This window comes from Babesia microti, chromosome II, assembly GCF_000691945.2.
Source record: "Babesia microti strain RI chromosome II, complete genome".
Taxonomy (NCBI): Eukaryota; Apicomplexa; class Aconoidasida; order Piroplasmida; family Babesiidae; genus Babesia; species Babesia microti.
In genome coordinates, this window is record NC_027206.1 from 218,513 (window position 1) to 244,729 (window position 26,217).

Genomic DNA, 26,217 nt, shown 5'->3' on the forward strand with positions numbered 1-26,217 from the left:
GTGGGAACCTAACCTAGCGTGTTTTTGTTGGCTTATAATGTAGACACTAGGGTAATTTCATTAATTAGTGTATTAAAATGCTGTAGAATTGCACTATAAGTGCCAAATGTGTTATTTCTGAGTAAAAAACAACAACTGCCATGATGCACTTTGTGCACAAAGCACCGATTCACATAGTAGTGACTGTGTTGTTGTTTTACTTACGTTTATCAAGTTTTTACTTTATCACATTATTTAAAGCAATAAGGTATAATGAAGTTAGCTACTCCCTTCCTAGTCTTAACTGCACTAAACATTGTTATACTCCACGCCAGGAGAGTTGAGCGCGGATACCCCAGCGATGTAACCAAGGCACACGACTACAACCTTAAGAGAGCCATAAGGAGCGAATTAGAGACAGCTTCAGATCAAATCGTAGAAATCATCGCTCAACATGGTAAATAATTGCTAATTTAGTTGAAAAAATTTTGCAAGAACAAAGTCCCGATGAGACTTCGTTCATTCAAGATGGATGGAAGTCAACAGCTAAGAAGATAACTAAAAATGCAGTGGTTCATATTGCCAAGAATACTATACCAGTCATAGCTGCCATTGTTGCTGATAGTGTAAAGCCACCGAATACCGATGTAATTGTTTACAACAGTCTCTTCAAGCCAGTTTGCAAGGATATTTTTGACCACGTCTCGGCCAAACTTGATATCAAGCCCGATGACTCTATTTGGGAATACAGTGGTGATGATGGTTATGAAGATGAGGATGAAAATGAAAATGAAGAAGATGATGAATTTATATAGTGATTTGTTAAAATAATGCGTTCAAACTGTTGAATTCAGTTAATTATTGACGATTTAACCATCTTAACAAATATATGTAGCTAGGGGTGTATATTTAGTATCATTGTATCATTTGGTATAATATTGTACGCACAATCACATAGCAGTAATCGGATTGATATAGGGCAGACATGTACACTATTATAGTGATTCTGGGTAATGTTTAAAGCAAATTAAACATTGTATAAAATATGAATTTTGTAATGTAGTGCTGCAGATAGATACTCTAAAATTGTTCCAAATCAATTGAATTTCAAAAGCAGCCAATTTGATTCTCACAACAGGTCTGCAGCATGGTATTGTTTGAAGACCGCTTCATTGTGCGCGGCATAGACAACTCTAAATATGAGCGTGTGACTAGAATCACCGCCAAGAGTACCGGGTTTGACGCTGAGATAGTTTTGGATGTAAATTCAGATTTGTTTCCCGTGAGGGAAAATACAGTAGGTAAATTTTTGACGTAGACACTGCACATATTGCTGACCAACAATTTGTCCACGGGTGACAGTGGTAATATAGAAGAAATCAACGACTTTGGATCATTGGTGGGAAATTATGAATATGCCATGTACGGAAAAATTTTCAAGTTTGAAGAAATATCTTCTGAGAGAAGGTATCCCGATTGCCATTTAGGTGCTTATACACTTCATTTGGTGGACTTTTAATGTCACTTACTGCGGATAAACAGGTTATATTGGATTTGGAACTTGATATGCGGATATATCTCTTGGCACAACGTGTCGACTATAGGAACTAGCTAACTTTAATTCACAATTCAAAGTACAATTATTTTTAAAATAACATCACTTATTTTTAGTAAATATCGACATCTTATAGAAAAAGCATATATATATATATGCTTTTGAATGGATGGCAACAATCTTGTGTGTAGAATCAAGAATGCCAAACATGTGATTAAATGTGTTATAAAAGTATGAAAGAATACATAAAATCAACAAATTTATCAAATATACTGTACGTTTAACGGATATAAAATCTATAAATTGAAGTTTATAGATTAAAAAAATACACATGGGGGTAATCTATTAATTACTTCGTGTAAAGATGGACGTTGAAACTAAAGAAATAACTGTGAAAAGTGTCGATATGGATGAGTCCATGCAAAAAGATGCTCTGGAGGTTGCGCAACAGGCAATGAGCAAATTTACTGTCGAAAAGGACATTGCTGGCTTTATCAAAAAGGACTTTGACAGACGCTACAATCCTACATGGCACTGCATTGTGGGTAGAAACTTTGGCTCCTATGTCACTCATGAGACCAGATGTTTTATCTACTTTTATGTAGCGCAAACTGCTATTCTTCTTTTTAAGAATGGTTGAGACTTGTGAGAAGACATGTACTTACGCAGAATGAATGATACCGGATGTAATTTATATTCAGATTTAGGTTAAATCTTTACAATACACCCAACCGTTTCCCACAATAATTTCTTTGTATTTAAAAAGTTATCGACCATGCGTCACTTATAAGTAAAACATCCCCCTCTAATCCATCACATAGCTGTTAATGCTTTTGTAAATAATATAATAGGTAATGATTAAAAAATTAGCTATTTTCATAAATTTAGTAGCATATAATTGAATATCTTATTCAATCAAACGCTATCTTTCTTGACGGCTTCAGTAATTAGTTCTCCACTCAACTTACATAGTAATATGGTGTAACTATTTTTATATGTTAGAGTTAAGGCAAATTTTAGGGGCTAATTTTTATCTCCAAAATTGAATTTTAGTGTTGTAATTTTAATAAATACACCATCTTTTATCCTATTTGCCGATAAAATGTCCACTCGCATTCGGCAGATTTATAACATGGTTAAAACAATCCAGTACATAAAAACAACCTGTTTTTTAATTTGTCGAAAATTAAATCGATAGGTTTATCACTTAAACCAATCAGATGATAAGTAGATACTTATATTGGTCACAGGTACATCTAAAGCTCGATATGTATGGTCGACATGTGATAATTGCTATTGTTGGTTTTAAAAACAATTCTGGAGCTAGCTGCCAATCATTTAAGTGATAAACTGTGTGCATTATCAGTGAACAAAATACATTTTACCAGTTCATTATGGTATACAGTTTCATTTGCGCCTCCAATCGTCATCCTCGTCCACATTCTTAGACTGCCTTTTGGCTATGTTAGGCCTCCACAAAGTACGTTTGACCTGTTCTTTTGCCCGTGTATCCTTTGTCTCTCCCTTAACGTCCGCCCTTTCAGGCTTCTCTATATCATGGTCAGATTGTGTTTTTGATGCGGTTTTAGAAGAGCCATGCTTTGAAGAAGTTTTGTTAGAGGACGATTTGGAGAAGATGGCTTCCTGGAATGATGGATCTGAGCGGTAAAAGATAGGAGATTCCTTGGCCCTAGAGGAATCAACGTCAAATATGTTGAATCTGCTAGCTGCATCCTCCCCCACTCCATCCATTTCTTGGTGAATGCGTTTAGCCTCCATTTCCATCTCCTTTTGGTGCTCAAGGTAACGCAACCTAGAACGGGCAATCTTTGCTGCTTTGATCTCGCCAATCAGGCGCTTTAGTTGCTCTGCTCGTTTCTGCTCAACAATAGGCCTCATCTCCTCTAACTTCCTTGAAACCCACAACTTTTTCACATCCTGAGCTAAAGCCAGGCACCGCTTCTCCTCTTCTAAGGCAGCGGATTCATTGGCGTATTTTTCCTCCCTCCTCGCTTGCGCCTCCGCCAAAAGCATCTTATCTCTCTCCAAGACCTTACTTTTATACTCTTCAATAAGCTCCATCTCCTTCTCCCTCACAGCTCTAATCAAATGATCCATCTTCTTTGCTTCAGCTCTCCTCTGCCTATACTTCTCCTGCCTATCCCGTATCCTCTGGGCTTCACGGGCCTTTTCAAGGTCATCATAATCGACCAAACCGTCCAGAACGTCTTGTACGTTGATATCCTCCAGCTGCTTGCCCTTTATGTAAATTTTGCTAGATTGGCCCGCGCCTAACTTCTTAATTTCATCCAACATTTGCTTAGCTGTTTCGCTCTTCAGCTTGACCTTCTCCTCAATCTTCCTTTGCAACTCGAACTGCTTAAGCGCCTCCTCCCTCCTTATGGTCTCAATCCTCTCTTCGGCCAGCTTTTCCTCGATCTCCTGCCGACATCTGGCCTCTTCGTCCCTCATGAGCTGTTCCTGGTGTTCAAGGCGCCTTCTTTCAATCATTTTCATGCGGTCCAAATGTTCCTGCCGCAGTTGTGGTATAGCGGCTTTACAAGCTTCAACATTTACTGCCTCGGCAAATATACCTGCGCTCATGCCACCTGTGTTGGCTGTGCCAATTTTGCCCATGCACTTAAGCATGCACCTGGCCAACTCGTACCAACCACTCCTACTCTGCAACTCGTTGTTCTTCATCTGTATTATCCTGTTAGTATAGTCAAGGCGTATGGGCAATAGACCCCTATAGGCCAAATCTATTAGCACAGTTTCAGCCTGATGCCATTCGTAGAATTCTTTGGGGCATATTTGCGAAGTGAAATAATCAATTTTAATAGTAAAATAAACCTTTGATAATTGTAGCAGTAATTTATGGAAGATAATCTCCTTTAATTTAGGTAGATATTGTGCTATATAAGGGTCGGAAGACACGAATTCAAGGAGTGGTATCGACTTTGAACAAAGTTTTAGTGGGGTTGTGGAACCTTCTACTAATTCATACAGCTCTTTAACCTTTGGGGTGGAGTATTTGTAAATTCCCTTAATAATTAAACCCTGCTTCAGCGACTCCCTTGTGGGTATATTTGTGTGACCCAGTAATGAAGCCATGCGTCTTCGCACTTGGTAATTAGACATACTATCCCCGTTATAGTCATTATCATCAGAGTTTTCCTGGAATAATGTAACTGAAAGCACTGCTAACACAGCTTTTGAGGCAAATTTCTCCATATCCTCTGCAGACACTGATTTCTTAAACGTTCTTATGTGAACCACATAACGCAACCAAGCCAAAGCATGGAATAGGTCCAAGTTTGAGACCCAAAAGACCATGGTTAGTTTTTCATAAAATATTGCCAACCACTTAAGTAATTTCTCCCTCTGCTTCAAAATGTAGTCAGACGGCGTCTGAAATACTTTCATTATATAATCTCTTATACCCAAACTATAAAGATCCTCGGCAGTATTAAATGCCTCGCGCCATAGACCAATCTCACTGGCAACTATTAGCTGATTAATTCGGGTCTCCAAGTGTAATTCAGGCCTAAGCAATGACTCAATTTCTGGCTTCTGTTTCATCTTCAGGAGAAAGGAATAGTGCCCCCGCACGACTTCGCAAAGCCGTTTGAATTCCGTGGTTCTCTTGTTTTCTAAGCAGAAATTTAGTGCCTTATGTGCAGTTTCATGGTAAACTTTTTCTAATTTGGGAGTAGCGCGCATAATGTCTAGGATCATGCGGTAAGTCTCCCAGGAAAATCTGTAAGCCTCGTACAAGGACCTGGTGCTCGAGTCCCTAACTTCCACCTGGAGGGTACTGGCCATTAGTTCCTCGGGCGATTCCACCGAATAACCATCTTCAGAAAAGGGAGTGACGTTAGACTCGACTTTATCCAATGTTTCTGCTATCCCATTTTCAGGGGAAAGCTGTTCCTTGAGCACTTTGAGTTGATTTTCCGCTTGATCGCGTAGTTCAACTATAACTTTACCCAAGGACACAACATTGGCATGTTGAGCAACAATTCTATACTGATGCAACCCATCCCTTGCCAACCTTAGCTTACGCTGTTCTACACATAGGGATACATATTGCAACATTATGCGTTCCTGTACAATATCCCAACCTTGAACGCGGAAGAATCTATGTCCAATCGCACTGTGAAGAACTTGCAGGGCTTCATCATTTTTGCCTATAGCCCGCAATTCACCTGCCCTTTTGAGAGCATTTTCAGGCTTTTGGAAGCCCTGCATCAAATCACAATTGTAGTGGCAAAGTTTTTGATTAGTGCAGTAAATACTAGGTACACCGTTTAGGAATGGATGCTAATGAAGTATTCAATGAATTGAAATGATATATATATATCATACAAAAATGTATGAAATTTTATACAAAAACAAAAAACTCACAAATGATGTGGTTTACAATAAACTTTAGCCTCAGCTGGCTGTGCCTCTAACTATGGGGGTCATATCTCGGTCACTATCTAATGTATGCATATGGGCAATCAATTGATCACTGAATTATTAACCCTACCTCACTAACTATCATGGTTAAAAAAATTACTTAATTTCGTGATTTATATCGCTTTCAAATTAAATCTGGCTTCCAGAATTATCAATTATAACTGGCCATGGACCTTCCACGGTCCACATTCAAAAAAGGGTCTAAAATATGGTGCCTGGCAAATCAAAATAGTAATTTTAGGTACGATAATGAGTGGAATCCGAATCGCATCATCACTTTGCGTGATTTTGGTGATAGAACAGTGGCTATGGGTACCATCGCTGCCATTCACGCCCATGGACTAGAAATACACCTTCTAAATAATATGATTGGCTTTGCAAATTATCGCAACATCTATTCTAAGGATTTTTTAGTTAGGCATGGTATAAAAGATATACTTACTTACTGGCACAAGCATAAGCGACAGTTTCCTATAGGCAGCGATGTTATCGTTAGACGCCAACCTGAGGGGGATTCTTCTAGCGGTTATTTGCCCTTAACACTAAACCCAGAAGATGTAAATGAAGATTTAACAGATGAGCTATTGGAGATTAATATGCTAATACCGGCAATAGTTAAGTCGATAGAACCCCATGGTTTATTGTTGGAGGTACCAGTGGATGGCAATAAAAGCTTATGGAAGGGATTTGTTAGTTTTCACAAACAAAAAATGAAGGTTTCATTGGGCAATTTGGTCTATGTAGTGATTACCCATGTTAATTTTGAGGGCAAGATTATCAAGTGCGATTGGCCCTCCCATACCCAACCTAAATATACAGTTTCAGATACTAACATAACCAGTATTAGACCTGGTGCTATGGTATCTACTACAGTTGACCTTAAAAAATACAAATTCGATGCTAAAGACTCTAAACTTCCTTTCCCTGCTGCAATAAAAGTCACGATACTTGACAATTTAAGTGCCACCCTACCCACAACTCATCTATGTAAGTACTCACTGAAAAGGGATAATTTCATCTTAGCAAAGCATTCAAAGACTAGTGAGGATAATGATGTTTCTCAAAATTCTTTAGTGGCACGCATAACATTAGTTAATTATGATAGCAATGAAATATATGTATCGTTGCTGCCAACGGTATTAATGTGGAAAGCTGCGCAAAGTGAAACTTACACTTTAAAAAAATCAATGAAGTTTACAGATTGTACGGTTATACGCACTTATAATAACTATGGACTGCAATTATTGATACCCAGTTACTCGAATAAATCTAGGTGGCAAAAGTCAGTTGGGTTTCTACACTCAACAATGGGTTATAAAGAAGATTCCGCCAGCACCAGTTCCGTGAGTAGGGGCAAAGAAAGATATAGGGAAGTATACTATAACTATTTTGAACGCTGGTCAGTACTCACATCTAAATCTGTTGATAGTAAATATCGTTATATGTCTCCACAGCATTTACCCTCTGGTACGATCATACGCTGCCGCATTGAGAAGATCCTAACCAATGGTGTAATATTACGTACAGTAAAAAAGGGTATCAGTAAATCATCTCAGGGTGTCGGCGATGGTCTAAAATATACATCGCCTTTCTCAGTATGGATACAGCTATCACATCTCACTGATATTCCACTCACAACATTGCCTAAGAGGTTCAAAGTTGGTAAGGTGCTACGGGCAAGAGTGCTTGAGTTTGATTTTACAAGGAAGCTCATAATAGCAACGGGCAAGAAGAGTTTGGTTAATGACAAGAACCCACTCATCAATGTATATAGTGTGAAAGCTGGACAAAAAGTGACCGGTTTCATATCACTAAATGGAGAGCAACTATTAAGTAATGTTGCCAAGAAGGTGACTATCAAATTCTTTTCAGGTATTCGTGCCGTGCTATCGCAAACGGATCAGGCTAAAATGTTACAGGAGGGTGTTAGTATTAGGAATGGTACCGTTGTGACAGGATGTGTGACCAAAGTGTACCAAGATACTAATAGGGTGGAAATTGAGTGTAAATGATGCATAGAACTGCGCCATTTGTTGCACAAAATGTAGTTTTTAGTTGTTTTATGTGATTTAATTTTTGTAATTTTTAGCCCAGTTATTGTCATAGATATGTATCTCTGAATATATTTTTCAAAAAATGTCTTATGGAATTTCCGTATTCTTCCATTTTGCGGTTAAAAATTTACTGTATCATCTGACTTGATTATTTATAATCAATATTATAATTTTCCTATAAATAAATGTGTCTAATCTACTGTTGGTATGAAAGGATGCCGCACATAATGTTATGTCAAATGATGCTCGTAGTGCAATTATATTTTTATATACATATTAAAATGTCAAAAAATGCATAATTATTAGCGTCCATGAATATTGATTGGTTGGGAACAGGGTCTAAGCCTAAGAAGGTCAAAATTGTGGACACTAAGACGGTAATCTCAAAAACTAAGAGAAAAAAGAAACCCGTGAGTTTGTTTTAACACAGCGCGCTAGGGAAAAGGAGATTAGGAAGATTGAGAATAAATATGTCAATGGCTCTTGGAAGGAGAACCCCGAGTCTCCTTGGGATTTTGAGCGCTTGTTGGTTGAAAATAATAAGTTGGCAGAAACATGGATAAGGTAGCTATTCTGTATATTATTTAGATACATGGCATATCATTTAAATAACTCCAATCTAAAATTGGCTAGAGAGGTGGCAGAGCGAGGTATCAAGGCAATCACTATAAATGATTTGCAGGGAAGGATGAATTTGTGGATTGCCTACTTAAATATGGAAGTAAAATATGGCGACAATGCAAAGGATGTGTTTAAGCGATCCATAAATTGTAACGACCCAGCTACGATGTACATTAAGATGTTTCGCATCTATAGCAAATGTGGGAAGGCGGAGTTAGCAATGGAAACGGCCAATGAAGGTATTTCTAAGTTCCCAGATTTAAATGAGGTATTTTCATTCATTAAAAACTTTCGCTGTGCCATTGTGATAACATAGTTATGGATTGACTTGTTGAAGTTTTATTATAAGGAGGGAAAGGCGGATTGTGCCAAAGAATTGCATAAAAAAGCATCCCAACGGTGTTCAAAAAGGGAGTTTTGTTATATAACATCACAAATAGCACTATTAGAATATAAGTATGGAGATCCAAACAGGTACAGACGTGATAATATTAGTGGCCAGGATATGTTTGAAAAGCTTCTAGATGAAAATGCCAAACGTATGGATTTTTGGCAGCAATATATAGATGCTCATATCAAATACAAATTGAAAAATTTCGACAATATGGAGAAAAGTAAACGTACAGAGTCTATGGAGCAACTACGAAATATTTTCAAACGTGCCACATATTTGGGGTTGAAACCTAAAAAGATGAAGATTATTTTTGCAAAATGGTTGTCATTTGAAACAGATTATGGTGATGCAAAATCTCAGGCTACAGTAAGGGAAAGGGCTAGGCAATATGTTGAATCTCTGGGATGATATTACATTATAACAAATGATAGCGAAGTTACAAATGACAAAAATTTACAAATAATTAATTTGTATAACATATTCAATCATTAAATCGTTTGTCTTATAGATATAAAAGTCTATCGCATGCAAAAAAATCGATTATATTCGACGATTCTATATGCATCGATAGGTAAATAGTTGTACAAATTTGTAAAATAGCTTCTACAGTATCTATGTATTTATTGGTAAAAAATATAAGAATAATGATATTGAACATAGTGCTGGATACAGCCCATGTAATATAATGTGGTGTAGGCTCTGGTAATGTCTGGAATCGAAGACATCCGCAAACTATCAGAAGCGGAGCTTAAACAAGATTTAAGGGATGAATCTTCTTGGCATTACAGATACAAGGACTCTTGCTACATATACATTGGTGAATCGCTAATAATATAGGTGGTTTACATAAAAAATTGACTGAGGGAGATATAATCATCGTATTTTCCCAGTTTGGAGAGCCAATAGATATAAATCTAGTCCGTGACTCCAAAACTGGTAGCTAATGATTGATTATATAGGTGAATCCAAGGGATTTTGCTTCCTTGGTTACCGCAACCAAAAAAGTACCATTCTGGCCGTTGACAATATGAATGGATACAAGCTTCTTGATAAAGTACTAAAAGTTGACCATGTATTGGATTATAAGGCACCTCTGAAGAAAGATAGCATGGTAAGAAGCAGTTGAGATAGGGCAATTTTGTAGAGGATAAATATGAGGCCACCGGAGCGGAAGGGAAGGGGATTGATAACTATTTTGTCACGAAATCCGAGAGTATTTTACATAAAAGATACCTTAAAAATTGAATATTATTTAAAATTAGACCTACATAATTGGCTAGGTATTCAATTCGCCGATACAATTGACCAATGAGCAAATGTGTATTAATTGTGTTTTTAGCTAACAGATACTAACGCTGCAAACTTTGCAGCTAGTAATTTCTATAATTATGCTAGTGGAATCAATATGGTAAAGTTATGTTTATAATATACAAGATATGTAGGTATATGTTATTGAAGCCAGCACTATGGTGCATAGTGTACAGGTAGATGGTAGATCAGGGCAATTTTACTGTAAATTAGTGATGAATGCATCAACAACTCTAAGTCCAATCACTCCACAGCAAAACACTTTTGAATCAGATAAGAGTGATACAAATGAGCTCTCGTCCATTGGCAAATTGGAACAGGATATGAAGAGCGAAGCCCACTCGAACGTGTTCCCAGTGGTTCAGAAGGGTGAGTGATGATTCATTTAGACACTAAAGTTAGTGGATTGCTTACTTTTGATGGGAAGAACGACAAGTCACCCTTCAAACCTACCGAAAATGTAGTTATATCAAACAACATCACCATACACTCCGCTGCCAATACTAGTACTGCTACCACCAGTTGTACTAGTCAGATTCATGACTTCAAACAGGTGCAAACTCACGTATATGCTGGTACACACAACCCTACAATGCAGCTCCCGTCAAATTTATCCGCACATTCGCAGAATATCAAATTATTCAATCCATCATTGACATCCATAGCTAAAGGTACAACAACTAAATTACCCTCAAATAATACCATTGAAAATGTTATAAATGTGACGCCCTCGCGTGTTATAATTGGCGAACCCTCTGGGATTATTGTAAATGGAACGCCAAACAAAGTAATCGCGGGGTCTCCAACTAAGATAATACTTAGTACTCCAAACAAAAATAATGCGCCTCAATCAAATATATCCGTTAACTCTATTGGGAGTATGGTACCAAATATTACAGTTATTGGTGATGAAATAGGTTCACAATTACCCTCTATGACAAATGCCCCTAAATTACAATCAAATCAACACATCAATGTGCCTGAGCCTCAAACTATTTATTTGCCTCCACAGAGATTTATTTATGACCCTAAAACTGCTAAATATATCCCATATAGCGTTAATGACACACATTTAAGTTATATTTTGCCACCAACTATTGGGCACGGTAGTAATATACCATCAAGTCAAATCTATAATAATATACCTGGGCAAAACAATAATAGTAATATACCATCAAGTCAAATCTATAATAATATACCTGGGCAAAACAATAATAGTAATATACCATCAAGTCAAATCTATAATAATATACCTGTGCAAAACAATAACAGTAATATACCATCAAGCCAAATCTATAATAATATACCTGTGCAAAACAATAACAGTAATATACCATCAAGCCAAATCTATAATAATATACCTAGGCAAAACAATAACAGTAATATACCATCAAGCCAAATCTATAATAATATACCTAGGCAAAACAATAACAGTAATATACAGGGGAGACCCTATATCAATATTCTTAATGATATAAATCATACCATACATAATGCAGGATATGTTATACCATCCACCAATTTTACGCATCAACCCATTAATCAATCAAACCTATATCAACCTCATCGTTTGGCAAAACAAAATGATAGCGTCGGAGGAATTATTGCCAATGGGCTGACGAATACTGTGAATTTCGTTAGCAAAATGTGCAATCATCATGATCAATATATCAATACAGATAATGACATATGGTATGACCGTGAAGTAAAGAAGTATTGGGATAAACAAAACTACTCCAATACTTACAATCCACAATACAACTTACCATACAATTATTATGCTGTGCACAATACTAAACAACAACCACAAACCAAAGAAGCTCTGGGCTTTAAATTTGATAAACTAGACAAGGTTCCAGCTGCCCCTCAAAAGGCTAGTGACATTTGTTACTCAATAGTTATCTACTACGAGAATGAGGAAAATGAAGCAAAATTTAGAACTAGCAGACACCTGGCTTACAGCACTGAACATAACTTTCTAAGCTGTGATTTTCAATCAGAAATAGTTAGAATACCAATAAAGAATTGTGAATTCATTCATATGAAGGTTCTTGAGCATTTTGGCCCGCACGAAAGTGTTGTGGGTCGGATCAAAATGAAGGTATCAACGCTACCATCAGGACATATGTTACGGGTGCCTATTATGGGCGATGATGGATTGCATAAGGGGTCTGCCGTTTTTGAGTTTGCCCCCTCCCGAATCTCACTAAAAGAGCTGGAGGCGATAACTATGGCCAGCATGAGCTACGACCAGAAACTTGCCAACAACAAGTTATCGCAATATAAAACTGGTGGTAGGAGGAAGGGTCAAATCGTTACTCCTTTTTCATTTCTAGTTGGTAACTTTGTTAAGTGGTGTTGTGATGTTTCAGAGATGTAAATTATGGACATGCATATTTAAGTGTTTGAATTTGTTGTCAGTTAAAAATTTTTGTAACATATGATAATTATTTGAGGGATTGAATTTAGTACCAATGAAGCTACAAATGTGTTTATAATTCCCGATGTATTAATTTTGTTTGAAAGCATATTGGCGTAAAAATCAATACTAACTTTTTAACAACCGAGAATGTTTAATTTTAACACATATTCACCACAATATTATTCGGCTATTTATTAGAATTATTTATTTATTTCATAGTATAGGCAAAGATAATTGAATGGTAATGTTACCGAAACTTAATTGCGATTTAAGGATTATAACAAGCCTTTTCTTTATTTTAAAATATTACATTTGAAAAAAGATTTTTGATGGAATCATGTAATATTTCTAATATAGGATGATTGAAATACTAATGTGTATTATCTTAGAAATTGCATTTATTAATTTGATATTAATTGAGTTCAAATTTCAGATTATTCACACAATTTATATAATTAATTTGATGAAATGATCAATGAAATTGGTAATTATCATATAAAAGAATTTATTACACATATTGGTTTAAAGGTTTGATATATATCCATTATAAATTAGTATAGTGCATTGTAATAGATAATATCGGAGAAATGAGTATTTAAATAACAATTAAATTGATGGTAAAGTGTGTAAAAATGTATTCTATATGTGATTGATACATTGTATTTGATAAAACCTATCAGTAGCTCAAAAATAAAAACAAGTGATGCTAAATGTTAATTAAAGTAATTTTGCGGAATGTTTAGTAAGTAAATAAATGTATAAATGTGAGTGTAGTTAAGCTCATAGTCTATATACAAATATTTGCGTTGAAAAAAAATATAAATTGGCAAAGATGTATGAGCAAACATGAGTGACCCTTATAGAAGAAATTTTAATAATATACTTTCGAGGCTTAAATTGCAAACGTTTTTAATTCTAAATATAATATAACATAATATATTATATTATATTATTATTGGCCTGGGGTAGACCAATATGCACAGGGGTCGTGGGTATCACAACCAGCGGGGTCAAGGTACTATAATAAACTAAAATATATTAATTTACAAGCAATAGGCTCACTTATTGATTGTAAATTGTTTTTACACGTATTGAATTAGGAAGGAACTATGATAATGGGCGACCCATGTATCAAAATCGCACTTGCTCTTTCGCAAAGTATGTACGGCACTAATATAGCAGTGGGAAGGGAGAGAGACAGCAGAACAATGTTTTCTGCATACATTACACGATGTTTGATCAATGCCGGTTTGGCAAGTCCTGTTCAAACATCCACGCTATTAGGCGTATCGGCCACATATCAGATGCAATTAAATCAGGGGTGGCTTCTATGGCATTTTCTAACTTCAATGGATATATCCAAATATTCACATCATCACACTATCCCCCAGTGAAGGTACTACACTAAATTGACTCAGAAGTGGAAGATCTCAGAAGGCAATAATGGCCGCATAAACCTCACTAGCGAAGGCATCCTGAATATATCAATGTTGGACAGTCGTGGTGGTGGTAGAAGAGGAGGTGGCAAAAAAATTTGCACTATGCAATGTATTAATGAGTGCCTATTCTTGGGTTTAGATGATGGTCAAATATGTGTAGCCCACCTTAACACCGGAAACTCCACCTTCATAAAAGGACATGAGGCACCGGTGAATGAGATTATTTTAATCGATTCAATTATCGTGTCCGCTTGTGCTGAAGGTTTGTTTCTTCGTATTAGTCACTCACTCATTCATTTGTTACAAACTGCTAATTTAGGTAAAATTAACCTTTGGTCTTTTGATGCATCAAGTGGTGGCTTTACTTCAATAAACACCCTGCTACTAAATACGCCATTGAAATGTCTAATTGAAATATCAACGGTGCACTTAAACAACGAAATGCGCACGTTGTGGACTGGAGGTGACAATTCGGTCTCAATTATCGATCTAAAGTCATTAACATTGTTATCAACTTTGCCTCAACAAAACAAAGTGCAGCGTATGCTTAGATATGGCGTTTACATTCTCATTGGCCTGTCAGATGGAACGATAAATGCCTATGATTTGATTGGAAACCATGTATTCTCGTCCACAATAAATCCTATATCATCAATGGATGCCATGAAAGTTAATAATGAAGATTTATTGTTAATTGGGACCAAGAAGGGTTCTCTCTGTGTGAGAAAGTTGCCATCTTTTGAAGGTAAGCATTTAAATATTTATAAAATTTCAAAATTATCTAAAGGATTTGAATGTTACAAACTTTGTGGAAAATATTATTACATCTCCTACTATGTAATATATACAACCTATTATAATTTTATTATTACAATATTTGTCAGTGGTTGATATTTATATATAAAAAAACATGGTTTTTTCATATACTTAAGAATAAAATATTAATTTTTTCAAATATTGACCAAATTGTCTTGAATTTTTTGAATATTTTCATTCTGTATTTATGGAAGTTTATTTTTTTTACATATATTACTTTCTGACACAGAAATGGGCACCTTATTTTGTCACTGGGAAAAGGTAGTGACCAAAGTGTATAACTTGGGCTCCAACTATTTTGCCACTGCTGGAATGGACGGCGCTATATCCCTATTCCGTTGGGATGACTGATCGCACATCCATATTAATTTAGATTTGTAAATGTACAAAATGCACTATTTTGTTGTAATTCACCAGTTAAAATTAATTGTTATTATAATATAAATAGTTTTCACCCCCTTGATACCAAAATGTCATCAATCTTCAGTATCATAAGTACGGTTTCGGTGGCCAATTTAATGGCACTAGTGGATACGAGTAGTGGTTGAACAACATTTTCTTCGATCATGTTGCCAATAGAACCCTAATTTACAATGTTTTATCATTTTAATTAACCAATAATGAAATGATTCGTTATAATATATTAAGCATTGTCAGTATGTTTAATAATGTAAAATTTTCATTTCAACATTATCAATTATAATACCAAATACTCACCTTTCTAATGTTAATCCCCGCATGAATTTCGCCATTCGAATGCCGCGAAAGCAATTCTGATACAATTTTTAAGGGATACAACCCAGCATTTGAGGCGAGAATGTATGGAATAACTTGCAAAGCATCTGCGAACGCTTTAACACAAAGCTGAGCCACTCCCTCCAAACTTCTAGACCAAACATTCAGTTTATATGATAACTGCATTTCAGGGGCTCCGCCTCCTGGAATAATTGCCCTTAGTAACTATAAGTACTTACCTCCTTTTGACCAAACTTCTCACAACGCAAAGGGCATCATGAAGTGAACGCTCTGTTTCATCGAGCATCTGAGTCAATTTATTGGTTTACTAGTAAATTTGATGCTCTAAGGACGATAGTTGCAGTGTTTCTAGCTTCAATTCCAGTGACTTTAACAGTCGTCGTTTGTGAATCTGTTATTGACTCTACCAAATCTGCCTTGCCCAGCTTATCTGCAGTAAATTGTTCCAATGACGCAACTGGCTTACATCCCAATGTCTGTATTAAACACTATGTTACTTTTGCAATATGTTCTACATCAGTCCTTTCTATATCACGTATAACAAGTATTTTGTGTTTAGCCAAGTAGTCCAACGATAAGTCCTATGTTAATGTCAGTTATTATGGCATTGAAATAGTCATTTAATCACTTAAATTTTAATATAGTATATATTCGTACCGTAACTGCGTCGCGAAGTATGGATTTTTGAATCAACAAGACGTTACACCCTGTAGCTGCGATGTGCTTAACCATCTTAGCTATTATAATTCTCTCCTCCTTCAACAATCGATCCATTGCATTGTAATCCTTGATTACAATGTTATTCTCCATATCCGTTTTTGGAGGGGATAAACAAAATTGAATCAACCCAATTTTTGCATTCTGTATTTTTTTTGGTCCATTTGCTCTTTGTGCTGTAGGTTGAGGGAATACCATTCCTTCAACAAGCTCAGAATCCTCAACCGTTCCACCTAACTTTTTAACTATTTGTATATTTTTCAAGTCTACGGTATTAGATGTAGGGGATTCTAGTATTCGCATCACCGCTTTGACTGCAATAGGTGCTAGAAGTGATGCATTTTGGGCCACCGCCTTTGAGTGAAGTGAAATTGTTGCTGCCTTGACCATACCCTCAAAATCATCTATCTTGATGGGAGACGACATCTCCTCTAGAATTTCCTCGCTTTTGATGGAGGCCAATTTTAGACTGGTTGAGATCACTTGTGGATGGATTCCCTGTTGCAAAAGCGTTTCCGCCCTTTCAAGCAATGAACCACACAGGACAACTACTGAAGTAGTACCATCACCCACTTCTATGTCTTGGGCATGGGATAAATCGGCCATCTGCATCAGTGGATTTAACTTTAGCCGTCAAAATAGTTATCAATTGATAAAGAATCACATATAAACTATTAACCAATGACATTGTAAAATAATTATTAAAATCATGAATAGTCGGTTAGAACCAAAATAACATTATTTATACAAATAAGCATATGTGCATTGTATAAGGTTTTATGTTGATGTAAATATTAACAATAATTTAATGCTATAGCTTTAAAGAATCAAAAATTGCTGATAATTGATCATAATTTGTTCATTTATAAATTATCCATTAAAATATATTCTTTTATTAATCTGTGATCGACAGTTATTTACAACTATTAATCGTAAAGTATATATTTACCATGCAATAATTCTCAAATATAAACTTTCACTCTCTTTGATATAAAAAGTGTAAGAGGAGAGAATTGTACAGATTATATCAAAATTTTCATTGCATACTCTTTTTTACGTAAATATGAGTAAAGTTTTTGAAATTTGATGAAAACATTTTGTGCGTTAATATACCATGTGCATACAATGCCACTTAAATGTTGCCAATTTTATTTTTTCAGAAAATTTATGTACCTAATAATCAATGTAGGATTAAATGTATTATCAAAGATTATGGTTATTGGAGATGGGATATATTGTAAATATATGTAGGGTATTGGTAAAAGATTAAATTTAATGAATTAAGGATCTTGGATAGAGCTTTTATTTATATTGTTTGTCCCTTCATTTTATTGCAGATATTTGTATTATTATAATAAAACAAATAACATAATGTAGATAGCAATTGGTGGAATCATGCAATATATTCGTTTGTAAGAGATAATTATGACATTAAATATACAAAAAAAATCAAATAGTTTGATTATATTATATTTGGTATATTATATATCGATAACCTACCATCTTAGCTGTAGGATGTGCCAGCGACAATTCACCCAGAATCGTCGCGCCATCATTTGTAATGATAACTCCACCTTTTCCATCTTGAATCTACGTAAGCTATAAACTTACCATTTTATCCATGCCTTTTGGCCCAAGAGAAGTTCTGATTATGTCAGCGACCGCTAAATTAAACTATTGATACCCTTGGCTGCCAAAATATTGTGCGTTCTCACTTGTGAAATCTTTTCATTCCGCATCCATACTGGACCAGTTTTAGCTGTTTCGGTTGTCATTCTATCTGCGTTTAAAATAAGTGTCGTTTGTAAAATGACAATTACGTACAAGATAGATATGATTGCCCTACAACAACACCCATGACTTACCAACTCGTGCTCATGAACCGCCAACACTTACAATAATAATGATAATACGTATCATTTAATAGTTCAATGAAGGGTTATGGGAAATATGGAAAGGCTGGATGTGTAACGGATGGCAGAGTCACGCGGTTTTGGATTGCTGGTCTAAATGGATTCCTGGCCACAACCTGTGACGACCAAATCTATATCTACGACGTGAAAACGCTCAGGATTTGTTTCATTACTCGCCACTTTCCTTCAAAAATTTCTAATTTTGACGGTTGCCATAAATATCTAATAGCATCTGTTGGAAATAAGTTGTATTACACAGAGAGACTCAAGATTATTGAAATAGATACTAGTCATACCGATTCAATCCTCGGTTGTATTATTGTTGGCCAATCAATAGTCAGTTACTCTAATAATAAATTAGTGGTTACTGCCAGAAATGAGGCTGGCGATTTCATAGAATCTCACAGTACATTAATAGACAATATCACGCTTGCAACCAAACTCAAAGGCGTTGAACAAACAATACTTATTTGTAGCGCCAGTGATAAGACGATTTGTCTACTAGATGTTAATAATTACAAAAGTTCAGTGCTTAGTTGTCTGTCAACGTATGGATTGAAATTTATAGCTTCAGGGCAATCCGCTCAAGCTGGGATTATCGCGCTATTAACTTCAACTTCAAAAATCTTCATCATTGACACTATAACTGATGAATTGTTAATCACAATACAAATAAAAGATATTGCATCTTTGAGCTTTGTTGAAAAGGGTGACAATGAATATCTAGTATTATCAACAGCCACTAGCGGTTTATTATCCATATTCAATCTTGAAACCAGAGTTATTGAATACATGTTCAATGCAAATACTTTAGCAATTAATCAGTTGGAGTATTGCTACAATATGGGCACACTCATGTGTATAGGTATGGACATTTTCTGGAATTTTCATTTCAAAAAACATTTAATGATCTAGGTGATAATTGTATAGTATCTTTGGTAGCAAATTCGCCAGAAAATTTTTTCAAAATTGAAAAATATCGTAAGGGTCACCCAGCAGCTATAATCCACATTCAGCATTATGGTAAGTACGCCTTTATTTAGGAGATGAGGGTATTGAGCTGTTGACTTGTTCTCAAAAGGACGGTAAATGTTACATTGGCATTACATCAACAATCCAGCAGCAACAATCAACTCTATTTTCAACAAAGCCATTTGATAAACAGGTATAACAACACTTGATTATGATTTCATCGTATATATGCTGTCACATGTATATATAATTACACATTTTTTGTAAATTATTATGACCCAGGATGATGACACAAGCATGGGCAATGTACTTCGACCAATTAAATCATTGTGTGTATCACACAATAGACGCTTTGACTGGCCAAATGTGGTTACATGTCATGAATCAACACACCAAATCCACATTTGGAGCGGTTTGGCCAGAGTTCACTCTGATAAATGTCTTGAGCTAAGTGATAGTCGGCCTCATGCCACAGCAATTTTGCTTTCCAATTGTGGAAACCATGTAATTGTGGGTTACAAGAATGGACTATTGTACAAGTTTAATTTACAGGTACCATAATCTATATTAAGTATTTGATATAATTTTTTCTGTATTTTTCACAATACACATACTAATCCAGAGCTCATTGGCAGTTGGGCCATTCACAGAGAATAAAAATACCACAGCTCATTTATCTTCAATTATCGGATTGTTTCATGGCCATGACAACTCTTTCTCATCTGTGGCAAAGTATTACGAGGTATAACATAGTTTATGTAGGATCAGATGATCAAGGTGTGGGATATGAAGGATAGGAAGTTGCTATATACCTACAATTTGGATATACCAAAATCATCGCATATTAAAATTGCTATACAACAGACTAATGGATTTCTCTCGTCTTATCTCACCAGTTTCAATAGCATTTTGATTGTTGATGTATCAATTAGGTCAACATTTAGGGATTTTGTTCCTAGTGTTGAAAATATTACAAATATGTGTTTTCACCCCAATATAAAATGGCTGTTATATTGTAGTAATAATCATTTGATCATTTATGACATATTGACTTCCATGGAAATCAGGAATGTAACATTTGCAGACGATATTAGTGCCATTTTGCCCAGCCCTGATGGGGTTTTCATTTACATAGCACATGTACACAGCGTTGGTACAATTAGCATATATACAAATGCTTATGACGATCAAATTGAAGTATCTGGATCTTCTGATTTTACGGATGTGAATGAAGTAACGGACTTTAAATTTGTGGACGATGAATTCAAGAATTTGTTAAATTTATCTGGAGACACGTGGGGATTTCTTGAATCCATTTTGATGCACGATAAAATATCTAAAAAGAGTGCACCAGAGAGTGTTGAGAAACCGGTAGAATTGCCATTCATTTTACCTACTGAATACAAAGAAGGGTCACTTGTATTCTCCAAGCCTAATAAACGTATAAATAAGAAAAAAAAGGTTGAGAAGTTTGGTGTAAATGAAATTTTTATTGGTCTACTGGATGCTGGTGAATTTGATAAGATATTTGATTACCTAAAATCACAAACTCCTGCGGCTACACATTTGATATTCTCTTGTGAAATGGAGGTAACTATCATTTTTAAATGTTGAATTTGAAATTTTGATTTTTTTCAATTATATATAATAAACAAAGCTAATTCAGTGCGACGAGATACAAAAGATTCTCCAATTTTTCATTGCTGTAGCCAAATCAAAGGAAAATTACGATCTGTGTCAAGTCTACCTATCAATATTCATAAAATATAATGTACATGCTCTCATGGATAAGCATAATAAACCCCTAGTTGAAGAGTTGAGATCAATACTTGCTAATGATTGGGATTCTATGCGGGATGAATTTGAAGCTATTTCTTGTTATCTCAAATTCTTCGCGCATATCTAGACTTTTACACATCGCAATTTTACAATTCAGCGGTGCATTATTTAATTTTTAGTAATGTTTAGAAATTTTATCAACCTATAGCACTTTTATTTTACCTTGTATTATATATATTGTCTCATGCATGATGTGTTCCTATATTGGGGTATTACTATGTATGGGTTGTTTCGCACGGTCACTCCATCACAATCCATCCATTCTATCATACATAGCAGTTTCAATGAACATGATTTAATTGTGTGTCAACGTAATGCATGCCTGGACTTTTACAGTCTATCCAGTGACTACATTCCCAAACTTGTCCGCTCTTTCCGCGGTAACTGCACTTTTTTGAAGACATTTACATACAATCCGCCTACAGATTCCTCAACAACACTACTAATTTTAACAGTTAAATATGAGCTACTGGCACTTAAACTCATTGATGATGAATTTGAGACTAAATTGCTTGTAAATTTTCAGGTAAAATTATAGTGTTAAAGTTTCTATATCAAATTTTGTCATGAAATTTTGTGTTTGGAGGTTTTAATTCATAATTTTATGCTATTTTTATGGCAAATTATGCAGGAAAACGGAGTAGAGAAAATAGACACGGATCCTTTACTATTAGTGGATCCTAGCTATAAATTGATACTATTTTACGGCTATAACAAATTGCTTAAGTGTATACTTCTAGATAAGACTGATTACTTCGACTTTAAAAATGTAGTAAATTTGAGAACCAACTACGATCGAATCGTAGACCTCTTTTTCACAAATAATTTATACAATTCTCTCGAGTACACAAACAAGCTACGTCAATCAACAACATTCAATGATACATGTAGTTTAAGTGTTAATGGATTTGCTGATGCCAGGGAATTTTTACGTCCCAAACGAATAACCAAAGATCAGCCCGTCAATGTTGATAATGTATTGCTATTACAAGTGGGATTGGTATTGTTATTGCAACCTGAAGATGACGCTTCTCATCGCCATATCGAGATAGTGAAGCTTTATTTTGAGATGTTTAATGGGAAAAGTGATAAAATCGATAAATCATACATCCTGGGTTATGGTTATGAACAGATAGCTAACACTCTGATTATAGACAAAAGCGTCAGTAAGATATTGTCATATCCCCCCGAAACTGACACAAAGGGGATACTATTTGTAGGATCTAGCATTGTTGGTTATAAACATCTAAATGATAAAATAGACTTATGTCAAATACATAACGGGCATTTGGTTGCTGAAATTGATTTTATTTGTTACAAAGGATTGCAGCGATCATTGTCCAGAATTGGAGACGATGAAACCCATTTATACTATGCATGCGATGTCACTGGTCAACTATATATGTTCAAAATTACAATTAAGCATGAGAAAGATAAATATCTCATTAATGATAAGATGAGAAATTTGGATACTATAATACCATTGTATACAATTTCCCCATTCTCACTTTTGCTGGCCCTGAGTGATGATTGTATATTTGTCGCCACAAGGGTGGGCGATTCCAAGATTTTACAGTTAAGCAACGGTAAAGTGTCTGAAATTTGGAGTAAACCGTCATTAAGTCCAATCATAGATGCCACTGTAATTGGGGGCAATTGTACTGATCAGCTAATCGCGGTTTCTGGCATAGGCAAATCTGCCAATATTTCTATTCTCACAATTGGCTTGTTTTTTCACAATATTTGTAATATAAGTCTTGCAAAGGTTTCTAAATTATTTATCATATCTAGTCAACCTGAAATGATATTTCTAGTGGCTATTACATCTACACAAAGTTACTACTTTAAAATGGTTGATCAGTCCATTGAACTAATCTCTAGGGGAGATAAAATCATATGTGCATTTCAATACAATAATCAATTGTACCAATTGACACCCAATTCCATACGTATATCCACTATTGATAACCCACGTATCACTAAAGTATTGTGGACAAGTGATGAGCCAATTGTGCACTATCTCAAATGTGAGAATATGCTGATTATATCCGGAGGATATAATTTGAGTGCACTTGTGATTGATAAAAGTGATCCTATTAAAATAACCTACAATCACATTCAATCATTTACTAGTCCAATTTCAGCAATTGCATTGGTGGAAAATATGAATAAACTGCATATATTGGTGGCAACTTTTACTAATGTTTTGTTGATTGTGGATTGTGAGACAAAAAGTATAGGAACCATATGTGAAATACCAACTCGAACTTCTTGTGTTGGAGTATCCGATTTGGTGTATGTTGTAAAGAATTCAATCTATTATATATTCATTGGATTGACTGATGGGAATTTGCTTGTGTATACAAATGAGCGTGAAGATGTGCGTCATTTTTTAGAATGTAAGGGATGGGAATTTTTTATGTCGAAAAATTTTGGTGTTTATCCCTTATATTTCAAGCATAATTCCCAACGATTAACACTAATTGGTCAACACGTTCACTTTGTGACATTCTCACCTATCACTGGTAGGATTGTTGATTTTTTGTCCCTTGAAGTGCCACCAGTTAGAGATTTGGAATTTATTTCCGATGATTTACTGATTGCTTCACTAACAGATCATTTGGAGTTGGGAAAGTTATCTGATTGTAATTCATTAGATGTAAGACGAATACCTGTGAGCGGCGCACTAGATCTAATTGAATACCATCAGCCTTCAAATTGTGTCATTGTCGCCTTTCCACAATTAACATCAGAGTCAATATTTCCTTCAAACGCTTACATTGCAGTGTATAGTTTTGTCACTGGTTTATTGGTCACAACGTATTATTTGGAGCAGAGTTTCGAGGGTTCATCCATCAGTACATTTACAAGGGGAAGTGATAAGACATTGCTTATAGGTATTTCTAGCACTGATTCTGATTATTTACCTAGTCAAGGTAGAATTGTCGCATGTATCTATAATAATAGTACTTTTACATTTAAGGATTCGTATAAATTTGATAAAGATTTACCAGAAGTTCCCAGTGGTGGCGTTTTACAAATTTGCACTAGTAAAAACTTTGTGTTTGCCGGAGTTAATCATTCGCTGGTTGTCCTAACTCCCATTCTTCATGGAAGAAGTTGGGAAGGGGAGTTATCACCTATTTATATATACAGTGAGTGTAATATGATAATTGGAATAGATGTCTGCAATGATTTGGTGTTATTGACTGATATAATAACCGGAGTAAAACTTTTAAAAATTTTTAGCGACACTAATGGTGACAGTGTTGAGGAAATCGCTAAAGATACAGACACAAGTTGGTGTAGTTGTGCCAAATTAATTGACCAAAATCACATTCTAGTCAGTGACACTAAGGGAAACATTACATTGCTGAAATTGATTGACGAGCCAATAAATGATGAACAGTGTTATATTTTGACTAAAATTGCCAAATTCCACTTGGGTGAGTGTGTGAACAAGATCGTCATTGGAAAGTTTGCTTGTTATGCAGTATCAGCCACTGGAGCCATATATGAATTTAAATTTGTGGATTTGAAAACATTTGCTCCCCTCCACATTTTTGAGCAATCACTAATAAAAGTTCTAGGCCGAAAAAACAATATAAAAATAGCGAATTTGGGTGATTATGGTGATCCCAGAGAGTTTAGAAAGGTGGATAAATTGTGCAATTTTGTGGATGAGGATTTACTGGGCATAATATATAAATTAGGGGATGAATTACTGATTGATATTGCTAATGAAGCCTGTACTATGGGCTCAAAATTTAACTATTCATTTGGCGTATCGCACCTATTGAAGTGGAAGTATTTAGAGTACGACGAATTGTTGGTTGGCTATGATAATCTAATTTTATCCCTATAAACAGTAAATAATTATATTGTAATTAATTATCTGAATTTTAACGAAAATTTAGGTAGTAAATCATCGCAAGCAACTTAACCATGTTTTCTCAATGTTGTGTATTAATTTATCATAATGTGTCTAATTTTTATTCATCTAACTAACTAATTTATTAGGTATATTAAAACAAATGTTTGTTTATTAAATCAGTTTATAAGAGGTAAGTAACGGTAATAATAGCTAATAACTTAAGTATAACGTCATACTCGATCTGATAATTAATAATTAGTAAAATACTTCATCAGTTAAATAATAAATAATCATCAATTAAACTTATAACTGACCACAATCTTCGATGACAACCTTCTCTTGAGGTTTTCCAGACGAAGTACCAACTCTGTCCATGGCCTTAACAATATCCATTCCCTCAGTTACTTCACCAAATACGACGTGTTTTCCATCTAACCAAGGAGTCTTGACTGTTGTGATGAAGAATTGGGAAGAATTCGTGTTGGGCCCAGCATTGGCCATGGAAAGTAATCCCTCCTTTGAATGCTGGACGGAGAAGTTTTCATCATTGAAGTTACGCCCGTAAATGGATAGGCCACCAGTACCGTTGTGGTTGGTGATATCTCCTCCCTGGCACATGAAATTGGGAATAATTCTATGGAAGATCGAACCCTTGTAGTGTAAAGTTTTTCCATTGAATTGTTTGTCGCCAATGCATAGATGGAGAAAGTTCTGGGCAGTCTTGGGGACTTTATCCTCGAATAACTATATGAGTGTTTTGGCATTTAGATATTGAAATTATAAAAACCATCCATTACAAAATTTTTTAAATGTGTATGAATAAATCGACTTAAGCATTATAACTTACAGTGAATACAATACGGCCCTTCTTTTGACCGCCAATGGAAATGTCAAAGAAACACTTGGGATTCGTCATATTGGATTGGGTAGATAAATCTGCTCGGCCTATGTAGGAAAATTTGTGACAATTTCTGGTTAAAGGAGTATATGTCGTTGATACGAATGCTAGCAATTGAGGAAAGTATGATGATATACTTTGTGCCCTATGTATCATACCGCGCCCAACAGCCCCATTCATGCGCTTCTAACAAATT

General features: G+C 35.3%; 13 protein-coding genes across 13 annotated transcripts; 10 read left to right on the forward strand and 3 right to left on the reverse strand.

Annotated features, from left to right (window-relative positions):
* Nucleotides 1–252: 252 nt before the first annotated feature.
* BMR1_02g00615 (cell-traversal protein for ookinetes and sporozoites) lies at nt 253–794 on the forward strand (the record flags this gene model as incomplete). The annotated part of the gene is made up of 2 exons (XM_012792444.1): nt 253–436; nt 457–794. The coding sequence occupies 2 exons, from the start codon at nt 253–255 to the stop codon at nt 792–794; spliced, it is 522 nt and encodes a 173-aa protein (XP_012647898.1).
* Nucleotides 1,127–1,590, forward strand: BMR1_02g00620 (DNA-directed RNA polymerase II subunit H; the record flags this gene model as incomplete). The annotated part of the gene is made up of 3 exons (XM_012792445.1): nt 1,127–1,276; nt 1,298–1,446; nt 1,467–1,590. The coding sequence occupies 3 exons, from the start codon at nt 1,127–1,129 to the stop codon at nt 1,588–1,590; spliced, it is 423 nt and encodes a 140-aa protein (XP_012647899.1).
* A 308-nt stretch (nt 1,591–1,898) lies between these two features.
* Nucleotides 1,899–2,174, forward strand: BMR1_02g00625 (dynein light chain LC8-type; the record flags this gene model as incomplete). The annotated part of the gene is made up of 1 exon (XM_012792446.1): nt 1,899–2,174. One exon carries the CDS (start codon nt 1,899–1,901, stop codon nt 2,172–2,174), a length of 276 nt encoding a protein of 91 aa, XP_012647900.1.
* BMR1_02g00630 (translation initiation factor eIF-3 subunit 10) lies at nt 2,942–5,785 on the reverse strand (the record flags this gene model as incomplete). Its single annotated transcript, XM_012792447.1, has 1 exon — nt 2,942–5,785. One exon carries the CDS (start codon nt 5,783–5,785, stop codon nt 2,942–2,944), a length of 2,844 nt encoding a protein of 947 aa, XP_012647901.1.
* On the forward strand, nt 6,166–8,010 carry BMR1_02g00631 (RRP5, PDCD11, rRNA biogenesis protein RRP5; the record flags this gene model as incomplete). The annotated part of the gene is made up of 1 exon (XM_021483079.1): nt 6,166–8,010. The coding sequence occupies one exon, from the start codon at nt 6,166–6,168 to the stop codon at nt 8,008–8,010; it is 1,845 nt and encodes a 614-aa protein (XP_021338042.1).
* BMR1_02g00632 (Protein RRP5 homolog) lies at nt 8,364–9,475 on the forward strand (the record flags this gene model as incomplete). The annotated part of the gene is made up of 5 exons (XM_021483080.1): nt 8,364–8,462; nt 8,483–8,616; nt 8,641–8,941; nt 8,990–9,147; nt 9,169–9,475. 5 exons carry the CDS (start codon nt 8,364–8,366, stop codon nt 9,473–9,475), a joined length of 999 nt encoding a protein of 332 aa, XP_021338043.1.
* Nucleotides 9,476–9,772: 297 nt separating this feature from the next.
* Nucleotides 9,773–10,312, forward strand: BMR1_02g00640 (RNA-binding motif protein, X-linked 2; the record flags this gene model as incomplete). Its single annotated transcript, XM_012792449.1, has 4 exons — nt 9,773–9,884; nt 9,905–10,003; nt 10,027–10,178; nt 10,199–10,312. 4 exons carry the CDS (start codon nt 9,773–9,775, stop codon nt 10,310–10,312), a joined length of 477 nt encoding a protein of 158 aa, XP_012647903.1.
* BMR1_02g00645 (conserved Plasmodium protein, unknown function) lies at nt 10,534–12,755 on the forward strand (the record flags this gene model as incomplete). The annotated part of the gene is made up of 2 exons (XM_012792450.1): nt 10,534–10,744; nt 10,765–12,755. 2 exons carry the CDS (start codon nt 10,534–10,536, stop codon nt 12,753–12,755), a joined length of 2,202 nt encoding a protein of 733 aa, XP_012647904.1.
* On the forward strand, nt 13,773–15,403 carry BMR1_02g00650 (zinc finger (CCCH type) protein, putative; the record flags this gene model as incomplete). The annotated part of the gene is made up of 6 exons (XM_021483081.1): nt 13,773–13,812; nt 13,898–13,955; nt 13,977–14,193; nt 14,216–14,498; nt 14,556–14,981; nt 15,282–15,403. 6 exons carry the CDS (start codon nt 13,773–13,775, stop codon nt 15,401–15,403), a joined length of 1,146 nt encoding a protein of 381 aa, XP_021338044.1.
* BMR1_02g00655 (T-complex protein 1 subunit delta) lies at nt 15,504–18,300 on the reverse strand (the record flags this gene model as incomplete). Its single annotated transcript, XM_021483082.1, has 9 exons — nt 15,504–15,635; nt 15,770–16,004; nt 16,027–16,094; nt 16,117–16,284; nt 16,306–16,389; nt 16,466–17,131; nt 18,026–18,115; nt 18,137–18,189; nt 18,210–18,300. The coding sequence occupies 9 exons, from the start codon at nt 18,298–18,300 to the stop codon at nt 15,504–15,506; spliced, it is 1,587 nt and encodes a 528-aa protein (XP_021338045.1).
* Nucleotides 18,457–21,316, forward strand: BMR1_02g00660 (UTP21, WDR36, U3 small nucleolar RNA-associated protein 21; the record flags this gene model as incomplete). Its single annotated transcript, XM_012792453.1, has 7 exons — nt 18,457–19,303; nt 19,354–19,461; nt 19,482–19,603; nt 19,693–19,962; nt 20,033–20,152; nt 20,173–21,000; nt 21,077–21,316. 7 exons carry the CDS (start codon nt 18,457–18,459, stop codon nt 21,314–21,316), a joined length of 2,535 nt encoding a protein of 844 aa, XP_012647907.1.
* A 150-nt stretch (nt 21,317–21,466) lies between these two features.
* Nucleotides 21,467–25,114, forward strand: BMR1_02g00665 (DNA damage-binding protein 1; the record flags this gene model as incomplete). Its single annotated transcript, XM_021483083.1, has 2 exons — nt 21,467–21,775; nt 21,881–25,114. 2 exons carry the CDS (start codon nt 21,467–21,469, stop codon nt 25,112–25,114), a joined length of 3,543 nt encoding a protein of 1,180 aa, XP_021338046.1.
* Nucleotides 25,427–26,177, reverse strand: BMR1_02g00670 (peptidylprolyl isomerase; the record flags this gene model as incomplete). The annotated part of the gene is made up of 2 exons (XM_012792455.2): nt 25,427–25,867; nt 25,971–26,177. 2 exons carry the CDS (start codon nt 26,175–26,177, stop codon nt 25,427–25,429), a joined length of 648 nt encoding a protein of 215 aa, XP_012647909.2.